Source organism: Bufo bufo, chromosome 2 (genome assembly GCF_905171765.1).
Source record: "Bufo bufo chromosome 2, aBufBuf1.1, whole genome shotgun sequence".
Lineage (NCBI taxonomy): Eukaryota > Metazoa > Chordata > Amphibia > Anura > Bufonidae > Bufo > Bufo bufo.
The window spans coordinates 59,912,646-59,925,411 of NC_053390.1; the positions used below are offsets into that span (position 1 = coordinate 59,912,646).

Here is a 12,766-nt window from a genome sequence, read left to right on the forward strand (position 1 = left end):
TCTACTGTGGTGGTATTTTGTGCTGCACTACAATATTACAACCCTCCTACAACATGGGGTCACTTAGATGTTTTTTTTTCCAGGGACACTAAGCTCCCAGTCTGCCCCTGTGCCACAAACAGTGCCACACTGGTCCACTGGGGAGGGGGGGGGGGTATTGCAGTGGTAACTTTAGTGGTGCCTGGCTACAATAACAGATACAGCTCATAGGCAAGAGTGAGCAGCTATTTCTGGAAGAAATTAGCCAAACTTTTCTAATCTTGTAAAACTGCTTTAGAGCTCATGCCTATAAGTGTACTTGCTCAATGCCCGGGCACCAGTTGTGTGCACTCCACTTGTGGATGTGGACCCAATGACTTGAATGGGTCCGCGATCCGCAACTCATGACCAAAGATAGAACATGTTCATGCTTTGTAGTGCTTCCATGGGCTTCCGATCCGTGCCTCCACACCGCAAAAAGATAGGTGAAGCCCTATCTTCGGTCATATCTGGCAGATGTGGGTCCATTTAAGTCAATGGATCTGCATGCATGATACGGAGTACACATTGCCAGTGCCTGTCAGGCTTGTGGGCATGAGCCCTTAATTCTTCATGTAATGCAAGGACCCCATGGTTCTAAAGAACTAAGCTCATAGCACCATAGATCATTAAGGTGCTCAAAGTTTGTTTCCAAACAAAGGTGGAAAGCTAGGTGTTACATCCAGAATAAGCACAGAAAAAATATCTGCATAATAAATCAGAATGAGTACAATATTTTTCTCAGCACTGTTATAGTCAATTATGGACTTCGTTGTGGGTGATTATCACTTGTAAAGATAAAGACATCTATTCCATTTAGTATACATGTACCCGCTTAGCAGCCAGTCACTTCATGTAGCTCATATACAACTCTTCAGGCAGGGGTGGAACTGGACCCTACAGGGAAATTTATGAGGGGACCCCCAAGCCCTTCTCATAGCTACTGGCCTAATACATAATGATCTGATGCTCTCGGCATTAACGTAGGAGCATCGCGCACTCATGCACCGGGCCAGCGGCTCCTCCTGAACTCAGGACAGTTACAGTGGAATACTGTGATGAGAGTGGTAGTATTTTGTGTTGCATATTATGTTGTATTATTTGGTTCTCTTGAAGCAGTATTTTGTGTTGCACTGTGATATTTAGTTCTGTTTGTGCGGTATTTTGTGCTGCATTATGGTATTGCTGCCCCGACTACTTCTGTTGTCCCCGCCTACTTGTGTAGGCCGTCTTCTGTCAGTTTGGACCTGCCTACCACATAGGGACACTTTTAGATTTTTTTACAAGGCCACTTTCCAGTCCACCCCTGTTTTCAGGTAATTTCTATTATGAAATCATTGATAGTTTGCTTGCAGTACCATGCAGGACCACATAGTGTGCTGTTAAGCAAAAATGGGTCCATAACAAACAAAACTAATGGCAAGATCATTCAGACCTATAGAATAATAATATATATAGCACCACATAGCGTTAAAAGCATAGAGTGAAAAGCTTCTTTAGATTGAGCATATTGGGGTGCCCTTGTAGTCAGGTTAAAGGGAAACATCTCTTTGAAAATAAAATATGGCTGGTCATAGAGCAGAAGTTGCCAAGCAGATCGATATACAGTACAACTAAGTAGGAAAAGATCATGAATAACTAGTACTTTACTGTTTAAACCTCTGCACATTCTACCCTTAACAATCCAGCGGCTGGTCCTACAGGCTTCCCTATATGAGTAAGTGTATGTATAGATACCGGCTGGTGACTGGCTCATGCAGTTTTTTATGCAATCCCATATTTTGATAAGATGGCTCGACCATTACAAGGTCTTATGAGCACGGCCCTCTTGTTTTAATTGTTGACTTGTTTGTTACTATGTATGATATTGCTTGTACTCTCTGAATGTAAAGTGTTGTGGGATATGTTGGCGCCATATACAGTAAATAAATATTAAGATAACTGTCAATTACGAGGAGGACCACCCACTGGACTCCTAAGCCAAGAATGAGCAAAGATTTAATAAACAAGAAATTATATAAACTATATGCATGGTAGGGTACAGAGTCCACAAAAGAAAAAAAAAAAACTTCAAACTAGAATTCATACTGACCGGACTCATTTGATGATGAGAAGAAGGTTAAGAGAGGATTTGGAGGCACGGATGCAGACACTGCTGCTGGCTTCCTTTTGGTCATATTGTTGGAAGAAGTAGTTTCATTTTTATTATGCTGAGACAGCTGATCAGCTTTCTGATGAGCACTTGTTAAACCTGAAAGATAAAAAAGGACCAAAATCAATATCCATTTCAATGATTCCCTATATTATAGAGGATAAATCCTTTAAAAAAACAAATAAGAGTCAATGGAGATGTGCATCCATTTTGGCTCCAAACAATTCCAAAATAGCACAGATGGAGGAAAAAAAAAAAAAACAAGAGAAAACAAAACATCCAAACAAATTTAAAAATATAATTTCAAAAACCCTGAAAACATGATTATGAAAGGATTATAAAAATAACACAATGGAGGGATAGTTTATACTGACACCTATTGGACTGCAGGAATACTGCAATAACAGAATACCTATTATTTACAGTGAAGCTTCTCTAATTTATGTCCTCTTTGAAAAGACCACCACTGATCTAAGATCAAGTATCTGTGATGGATTTTAGACTTGTGGGTGATTCTCTCAAAGACATTTAATTTTTTTTAAGCACCAAATTCCACTATCACAATAGCCCTTGTTGCCAATATCATTTTCCAGGTGGCTCAAGTTTGCCCTAAAATAACCTATACATGGTATTATTATACCAAAAAAAAGGAAAGTCTAAGCACCTGTATAATCTGTCAGTTCTCACTCTGGATTCTAGATTTATCATACACTGGTGATTGAGGGGCTTTTTTAATGGTCTGCTAATACTTCTTCCTATTACATTACTCAAGCATGGTTTCTTTATGCAAAAAATGTATACTCAGCAGCGAACTGAGGTCCCCAGTCTCTAATGACCTATAGACCAATTTATACAAATACCAACAGATGGGAATCCAATTGTAGCTCTTTATATAAAAAGGTCTCCTAGACACCACTTCACATATTAAAATCAAAATAAATCCTCTATGATGTCCCAATAGTATAAATTATAAAGATTCCATGAGAATGTTGCTTTTAGGAGACGTCCAAAAATCGAATACTTCACATACTTTATAATATGACATTAACAAATCTGATTTTTGTCTGCTGCGAGTTCCTTCACCTTCCATATATCATCCATTTAATACACATATTAAGGGCTAGTTACTTGTTACCATGGATATGGATATATAGGATGAAGGTTAAATCCACTCAGAAATGAGAATCCCTGGCAGGCTGTGGCTTCTAACAGCCGTACTATTGACTAGATGAGATGTTAGAGGTCAAAGAGGTTTTTGCAGTCCCTGGAGGACCAGATTATATTGAAACAGATAGAAGAACGCCCGCTTTACATCAATAGCATGGTTATCTACAAGCAGTGAGAACATAGTGTTGACTAGTCTGCTGAATACAGGTACTATATATATATAGTTTAAATACACATAACCATAGTCCAAGTGGTGGCAGAATGGTCCAGTGTACAAAGCCCATCAAAGAGCCTATTGCACATGTGAACTTTGAATATCCCTGCCCATATGAGACCTGACTTGATACCTTGGCCAGGCATATTCCATATTGTAGTTGTTGGCCAAACAGGTATCCCAGCTCTGGTGACTTAGCTCCCCAAGAACAAAAGTATTAAGTACGTATGCTGACATCCAACTACTTGATCTGTATCACTGCCAACATCTGCCATCAGGATAAGTGTCCTGAGGACCCTGTACACATTAGATGGTCGGCTGATCCAACTGAAATCAGAAGGTTGGGCCAAGTGTTTAGTCCTAGTCACGTCTGAACACTAGTAATAGTAGGTCAATGAGAAGATCAAGATAAAGATGATTAATATAATTTTCTCCAAATTTTTTTTTTTAATTCTTACAGGATCAGTTCTTTATTTTTTTCCACTACTGGTATCATTAGACAACCCCACTTCATGTAGCCACTGGGGCAAACCCCCAAGGGAAGACTTATGTGGTCAGACATTGCAAGACAGTCAATCAGCAACCCTGGTAACTCTGTGTTACGGCTTATAGATTTGGGCGGGGGGTTACCCCTCGTCTAGTATCCATATAACCTGATAGGGCATACGGTTAGAGGTTGTCTTTATGAGATGACTCTTAAACCATAAATGTTGTCCAAACTTGCTGGGCAGGCTGACAAATGTGTATGGGGGCTTCCCATTTATCCTCGATGGCAGGTAAGAGAAGGATTGGGCAGGGAAGAGAAGGATTGGGCTGTTGGCTTACAACATGCTTACAAGCTTTTTACTTTCCCTATTGAGATCTCATGTCATGTACCCTCAATAAAGTTTAGCATGCATGTGTATAGAAAAGTCAAGAGGAAAATCTGCCAGCCAAATGAGCTTTCAGCTGAGAGCTATTAATGGTGTATGCCTAACTTTATTTCAGCCCCTGCCCCCAGGAGTTTACAATCTAATCTCCATATCTTATACACACAAAGCAAACTTCATAGAAAATCGATTTGTTTCTTCCTTAGGCCCCTTTCCCACGAGCGAGTATTCCGCGCGGGTGCAACGGGTGATGCGAGCACATTGCGCACGCACGGATTCCGGAGCTATTCATTTCAATGGGGCCATGTACATGTGCATTGGTTTTCACGCATCACTTGTGTGTTGCGTGAAAATCGCATCATGTTCTATATTCTGTGATTTTCACGTAACGCTGGCCCCATAGAAGTGAATAGAGCTGTGTAAAAATCACATCGCATCCGCAAGCAAGTGCGGATGGGATGCGTTTTTCACAGATGGTTGCTAAGAGATGTTGTTTGTAAACATTCCGTTTTTTATCACGCGCATGCAAAAAGCATTAAATCGCATGTCATCCACGCGATAAGATTTCTTCCTTACATTCAAACTCTGGCAAGGTAGCATTGAGCCACTGTTCAGGAAAATCATATAACCTACTATCACTGTGGCCTCCTGGATGCTGGATCACTAGAATATCGCAATAGTATTAGCTACGTCAATCTAGAATTGTTTGCTCTTCCTACTTCCCCCACCATAAAAAACAAGGCAAGTGCACAGATACTGGAAGAAGTTGTTTTTATGGAAAGACTGACTCGGCAAAGCAGTTTGAGCAGAATGGCAACATAATGGATGTTGCTGAAAGTCTCGATTATTCATTTCATCTCCATTAATCTTGTAGAAACCAGATGATGGATTCTGGTAATAACGCCTGTCACCATAAAGTGCAGAGAAGATGAGGTTTTATTGCAGGGCTGTCATGCGTTTCTTTGACACAACATGTTTAAAAGGTACAACATGTAGGAATCTATACCATCCAATGGATAAGGCTAGAGGAGAATACAATTCATCACCTCTGAAAAAGGTACAACAGGCAAATGTAAGGAGATTTCATATAGACCTTGTCCTCCTGCTTGACAATTCTGAGAATTATACGTGGAAAAATTTATATATTTTTTGTAATGGGTTTTTATTTTGCAAATGCAGCTTTTTTGAAATTCAATTTTCTGTTCATGATTAAGCACTAAGATATGCTTTAGAGCAGCTGCTTGGACAAAAAACACCTGTAGCCTTGTGGGCATGCTCTGGGAGGTGAGGTGGTAACCTATTGTGAATCGTGGGTCCTGTGCAAAAATTGTAGGTATTGATTGGGTTTAGATTGCTCTTTTGTCAATTTGCTTTATTTTTATCAATAAAAAAAAAGTTAACTATTAACACTTCAATGTTTGAAATAATTCTTACTTTGCAGCATTGTCCCTATACCTGCCTAAAATGCTTGCACAGTACTGTATATATAGGTGCTACCTGAAATTGTCAAGCCTGGAATCATAATGACATGACTGCTGAGAAGAGATCTCTACAGGACAGTGTCAGCCTATGATAAGGCTCAGTGGCCATTAGAAAGAAAAGATTTCAGGATTTTCACCAACAATTCTTTAGAAATTTGATTTAAACAATAGGTTATTTTTTGATGACATATCCTCTTTAAGACAAAACAATTAAAGCTAATAAAATAGAAATATCAAACACATCAATGATAGACCATGTTTAGTGCTATAATACAAAGATAGAAGTTTATAGCACAGAAAACTCGTCAGGAAGCATGAGGAGGTTCTCTAGGTATTCGGAGAACATGTCAACCCTAAAATAAAGATGTGTGATAATCAGGGAAGTCATTCATCCCTATCATACCTGATCTTCAAGGATTTTCTGCTAGTAATTAAAGTCTAGAATTTTATCATTAAGGAACCCAGTAATAAACCAACTCTGGTAATGGATTAGGTTCTCTGTGCAAACAATCTACATCATAGCCGTATTTTCATTGTACGTTTTAAGAAGCACACAGCTTTTAATCTCAAGAGCTCAACATTTTACCTTGTTCACAGTAAACCTTCTAAGAAGAGTCATTACATAACTTCCACCCGCCCCCCATGTTCCTTATGGCACTCACTTAGAAGAATGAACACGGTGATGAGAGCTTTGAAACCCTCTCAGGAATTAGATGAGCACCAAGATTGTGATGAACTCCCAGCTAATAAACCCACAAAGCTCATTCCAGCAGGCTTATCAATTTCACTGTGTCCAGAGGCAGCGCTTCTACCACTAACTCACTTCTTCTCATAGTAATAAAACGCTGCGCAACACATGAAGGTCGCTCATTAAGAACATAGGAAGATAAGACCCCCAAACCATCATCATTCCACATACTTCAGTAATCTTTACAGGAGATTTCTAAAAAATTACCCAAGATTAGATTAATAGGGCAGATTTCTGTTTGCACCACACATGACAGGAGGTTGCATGTGGTACTGCAACTTATTCCTATTCACCGTAGTCAGTGTCGGACTGGGGTACCTAGGGCCCACCAGTAAAAAAAAATTTTTGGCCCACCCTACAGATACATTCAAATATAATAAATAATCTAACAAGTTTGTTATATGACCATAAGCTTGTTGAGGTAATGTACATTGAATATATGTATGTAGTGCAGTAAGTTTAATGTGTTATGTGCCACTTGTGCAGGGGGTGGGAGACTAGGGGCCCACCTTGCTCAGGGGCCCACCGGGGGTTTCCCCTGTACCCCTGTGGGCCAGTCCGAGCCTGACTGTAGTGAAGCCAAGCTGGAATACTGGACAAGACCTGTGGACAGATATGGCACTGCTTTGAGAAGAAAGCAGACATGTTTTTTTTTATAATCATGGACTACTGATTTCCATAAGCAACATTTATCACTTATACACAGGATATTCTGAATGCTGGGTGGGGAAGGGGGGAGAGGGGAGGCAACTGCAGGGTCCTCAAAATAACAAACAAAAGAGCAATGATCTCCATCAGTTCCACAGAAGTGAATAGAAAAGTGGTCATGCACATCTCTGCTTCCATTCACACAGGAGACTTTGGGACTTCTGTTCTGGTAAACGGTGGAATCATGTTGGTCAGGTTCCCAGTGATTATATGTTTCAGCCCTTTAAGCTTCAATTAACTGACTAAGGTCCAACATAAATAATAACACCAGTTCGGCTCGAGCATCTCGATGCTCGGCACATGGCGGTATTCGGCCGAATTGCTCGAGTTTCCTCCCCGCACGTTTGTTGGCTGCTACGTTTTCGGCTCAGTGCTAGTCAGGGAGAGCTGTGCTGAAGGAGGGAAAGTCTTTTTAAGGACTATTGTGTGTGGCAGAAATATCTATTTTTAGCGCATCCTGCATGCAATAGTTAGGCCGTTGCAGACAGCGACATTATCTGCGCTACATCTCCTGTGTAACGTGTGCACATCCCAAAAATATATGTGACATCCAGTGTACTTTTTCCGTACATGGTTTCCGCTGCGGACAGTGACATTACCTAGGGTACATCTCCTGTATAACGTTTCCACATCCCAAATACCTGTGACATTCCCTATAATACCTTTTTAAAAATTTTTGCGCATACACTTACAAATCCTACGCTACTGTACGTGTGACATACTTTCAAGCATATATAACATTTAATATGAAAAAGGGGAGCAGTAAGGGACAGGGAAGTGGCCGTGATGCTGATGGGGCTCGCAGAGGTCGTGGCCCTCGGCGCGTTGAAATAATGCTTCCAGTCGGTTAAGCACCATCCTATCTTCCACAAAGTCTAATCTCAGTAGCCAAGAGTCTGGTCAACACAATCCTCACCCTGATCCTCCTTCCTCCCACCATGGAGAGTCTGGCTAAACAAGTGATCCCACACTCTTTTCAGCGCCATTCCTTCATTTGGGCCTCTCGACAAGCCCGCTTGAAGAGGGACATGAGATCTTGTGCCCTGATTCCCAAACTCTTGAGCATCCACAGTCACAAGAAGATGACGGTGGGGAATGGCAATTCGTTTTTCACCAGGTGGATGATGATGAGGAGACACAGTTGGCAATAAGTCAACGGCAATTAGTGTCTCAAGAGGTTGATGATGAGGATGTCAATAACTGAGGTTGTTGTTAGGTCAACAAGTCAGGAGGATGAGCAGAGTGAGGAAGTGGAAGAGGAGGTGGTCGACTATGAAGTCACTGGCCCAACCTAGGAAGGCGGCAAGCCAAGTGAAGACAGCAGAACAGAGGGGGAGGGATCTGCAGCACCGCAACAGGCTGGAAGAGGCAGTGGGGTGGCAAAAGGGAGGTGGGCCACACCAAACAGGCCCACAACTGAGGAGGAGGAGGAGCAGGAGACGGTTGCCTCCACTACAGAGGGTAGTACTCATTGAAGTTTAATTCCATCTGTTCAGCGTGGATGAGCAGAAGAGGAGGAAGAGGATGAGGAGATTGAGAGTCCTGCTCCTGATGATGACAGCAAAGTTTGGCCTGTTGGGACTCTGGCACACATGGCTGACTTTATGTTATGCTGCCTTTCCCGTGACCCACACGTTTTACGCATTTTGATCAACACCAATTACTAGTTGTTCACCCTTCTTAAACCCTCGCTACAAAGAGAACATCTCATCTCTCATTCCTGTGGTGGAGAGGATGAGCAAAATGGTGCAATACCAGAAGGTCCTTGTGGAAAAATTGCTACAAAAATTTCCAGCTGACAATGCTGGCGGCAGAGTACATAGTTCCTTGGGCAACAGAGCAGGGGAGACTAGGGGAACACACAGCAGTTCCAAGAAAGGCAGGGCAACACTCTCCAAAGCCTGGGACAGTTTCATGACACCCCGCCAACACCCTCAACCTGATACGCGGCCTAGTGTCACAAGGAAGGATACATTTTGGAAGATGGTGAAGGAGTACATAGCAGACCGTGTCAGAGTTCTCAATGATCCCTCTGTGCCTTACAACTACTGGGTGTCCAAGCTGGTCACGTGGCACAAACTGGCGCTCTATGCCTTGTAGGTGGTGGCCTCTATGCCTTGTAGGTGCTGGTTTTATAGGGTCAGGCCCTCACCTACAATCTTTTAGAGGGTCAGCTCACCTGCAGGCCTTGGCATATAATGTTTTATAGGGTCAGCTCACCTTCAGGCCCTCGCATATAATGTTTTTGAGGGTCAGCTCACCAGCAGGCCCTCAACCATAATGTTTTACAGGGTCAACTCACCAGCAGGCCCTCACCTACAATCTTTTAGAGGGTCAGCTCACCAGCAGGCCCTCGCATATAATGTTTTTGAGGGTCAGCTCACCAGCAGGCCCTCACCCATAATGCTTTACAGGGTCAGCTCACCAGCAGGCCCTTGCCCATAATTTTTTCAATGGTCAGCTCAGCAGCAGGCACTTGCCCATCATTTTTCCGTTGCTCAGATCAGCAGCAGGCACTCGCTACTAATGTTTTAGAGAGTCAGCTCTGCAGCAGACCCTCACCCCTAATGTTTTAGATGGTCAGCTCAGCAGCAGGCTCTCACCGTAATGTTTTAGAGGGTCACAAGCAGGGTCACAAGCAGGCCCTGGCTACTAATGTTTTTGAGGGTCACCAGCAGACAAATCAAGCATCATTTTTCAAGGGTGTATGATGCCCTTCTTTTATGTGTAATAAAGGGTGTATTGGAGTGTCGGTTCCTTGTAATTTTTGGAATCCCTTTCACTTAGTGCATAGGCTTTATGAGTGTAGGAGTCCTACTACCATAACAATTGTGCCACAATGTGAATGAGGCCCTCCATTATGTGATATACAGGTTGTATTGGAGTGCCTCTTTATAGTAATTTTTGGTTTGTAAAAGTGGCGTACTACTCGGGCAACATCGTTCCCAGCAGCGATCTGGGAGTCCAAGATGCATCCAGACATCCTCCCCATACTGTTCCCAAACCATTTTGGTGGTGTTTCCCTCAATTTCTGACCTTTTCCTATGAACCAGACACCCTCCCCTCTTTAGAGCAGGGGGTGCCTGGTTTAATGCTCGGGTTCTCCCATTGTGCTCAGGTGCTCGGTAGAGCACCCGAGCATCCCGAGGTGTTCGACCCGAGCACTTTGGTGCTTGATCAACACTACTCCATATTAAAACAAGTGGCTATAAAGTCTTCTATAAAGACTATATAAGGACATAATGCACCCTGTATCTGTTTTTTGATGATCAAAGTATCTATCAATAATGATCAAAGTATCAGTAGACCAGAAGATGGGCTTGCTGAACATTCAAGCTGGCAGGGTCACCTAGAGACTAGAAACATTAGGTTGCAGTACTGCATCTAAAGAAAGACTAAAAAATGAGACCAATTTCTAAGGAGGCTGTTAGCATTAGAAAAGCATGGCTGCTTACTTTCAAAAACAGCTTCACAACTTTTGTGTGGTGTTGCAGCTGAGTCCCATTTCCTTCACTGGAACTGCTCTGCAATACCAGACACAACCTACAGATAAGTGTAGTGCGGTTTATAGAAGAACACAGTCATGTTTTTTCAAATTCTGGACAATCCCTGTAAAAAGGTTTTCCAGCTTGGGGGGAAGGGGGGGTGAGGAATAGGTATCCTTGGGCTTAGAGAGGATTAACAAAACCAGAAAATATATTCAACCGCACCAATGCTCCCATTCTGACGATGACCAGTTTACACAGTTGGTGCCTGTATACCCGTTCCGCTAAAAAGTGGATGTGTTGGTGATCCACACCCACTATTTGGGCAAATCCTGTATATCGAGACAAGACCAGGAAGTAGAGAAGAGTTGGGGAATAGATCTTTTCTTATATTTTTATAATCTACTCTTATATTCTTGGACATAGGAGCAGTATTATAGCAGTTATATTCTTGTACATAGGAGCAGTATTATAGCAGTTATATTCTTGTACATAGGAGGCAGTATTATAGTAGTTATATTCTTGTACATAGGAGCAGTATTATAGTAGTTATACCTTGTACATAGGAGCAGTATTATAGTAGTTATATTCTTGTACATAGGAGGCAGTATTATAGTAGTTATATTCTTGTACATAGGAGCAGTATTATAATAGTTATATTCTTGTACATAAGAGGCAGTATTTTTATTTACGTGGCAGTAATAAAGTATTATATTGTTTTACATAGTGGGAAGTCATATACTACCTACTGTGTATTTTTGTCAATAAAGGGTAGCATAGTGCCGATATCTGTGAGGTCTGTGATTTCAAATTTCCCATATGCCCATTACAGATCCAATAATGTGAGATTTGTATGACTGATATCTCAGACAAGCTTTAAAAAGACATTTGGTCCTTTATAGTGCATTTTAAAAATGTTGATATTTTAGGGGAATGTCTTTAGGTTGACTTCCCTTTTTGGCATAATTTTTTACTGGAATTATTCACTGACTACCAGATTTCTCCCTCTCAGGAAAAGGTTAGAACAATGTCTCCCTTGAAATACATTACCCTATTAGCAGCAGCTAAAAATATTACATGGTTCAAAATGTGCAAGCTAGGCTGCACATCGCCAACTAATAAACGGTGCTTCATTCACTGAATGATTAAAATCTGCAGATTTTACAGCCGGGGGATTTGTGCCGTCTAGTTAATGCTTATAGGAAAAAAATTGCTGTGTGGGTCAAATTATTACAAGTCTTCTGGGTTAAAAAATCTAATGAAAGACATTGAACTACTTTACTGCACGGCAAAAAAGATACCTTAGCGACAAAACATGGCCTCTCCTGGCAGCTTCGATGAAATGCGGAGGAAACCTTCCATAGCTTGAATTATAAAAGACTCATCCTAATTCTAACCAGAGCCAAGTCTGAAAAATAAACCTGCATTGGTGTGACTCATGCTGTCCATGGAGAACGAGGAGCGGAGAGAAGAGGGAGGAGGAGAGTGAGAGTATGTGTATAATCTAACAGAGCCTAGAGCCTTGGAGATCCTAGACCACTTCAATAGCACAGGCCGGATTCATTAAAAATCCTGGCTGCGTTCCAGCAGTGAAAATCAAAGCGGTATATTTATTGCTTTTTGCTCAAATAAATCTGAAAATGTGTGAATCATATTCCTCCGAGAGATGGGGGAAGAAGCAATAAACAATCTCTGACTAATACGTACAAATGCAACAAGATAAAGAATAAATACATGCAAGGGGTCAACGAAAGATTCTACGGCACCAAATGGCAAACTAAAATAAGGATCAATATACAGTATATATTTATAGATTGACTGGGAAAAGAACATGTTCCTTGTTAGAGACCTAGTCATGTCATGTTAATGGACAGTACTCCAGATAGTGGCGTTGCTAGCAAAGAATACATCCCAGGTAGGCTTG

General features: G+C 41.6%; 1 protein-coding gene across 2 annotated transcripts in view; it reads right to left on the reverse strand.

Annotated features, from left to right (window-relative positions):
- SETBP1 (SET binding protein 1) overlaps positions 1-12,766 on the reverse strand; it is a 190,410-nt gene that overhangs the window by 5,917 nt on the left and 171,727 nt on the right. For both annotated transcript variants that reach the window (XM_040421157.1, XM_040421156.1), the window contains one exon: positions 2,111-2,269. In XM_040421157.1, the coding sequence (XP_040277091.1) occupies positions 2,111-2,269 (159 nt within the window). The remainder of the gene's footprint in view (positions 1-2,110; positions 2,270-12,766) is intronic.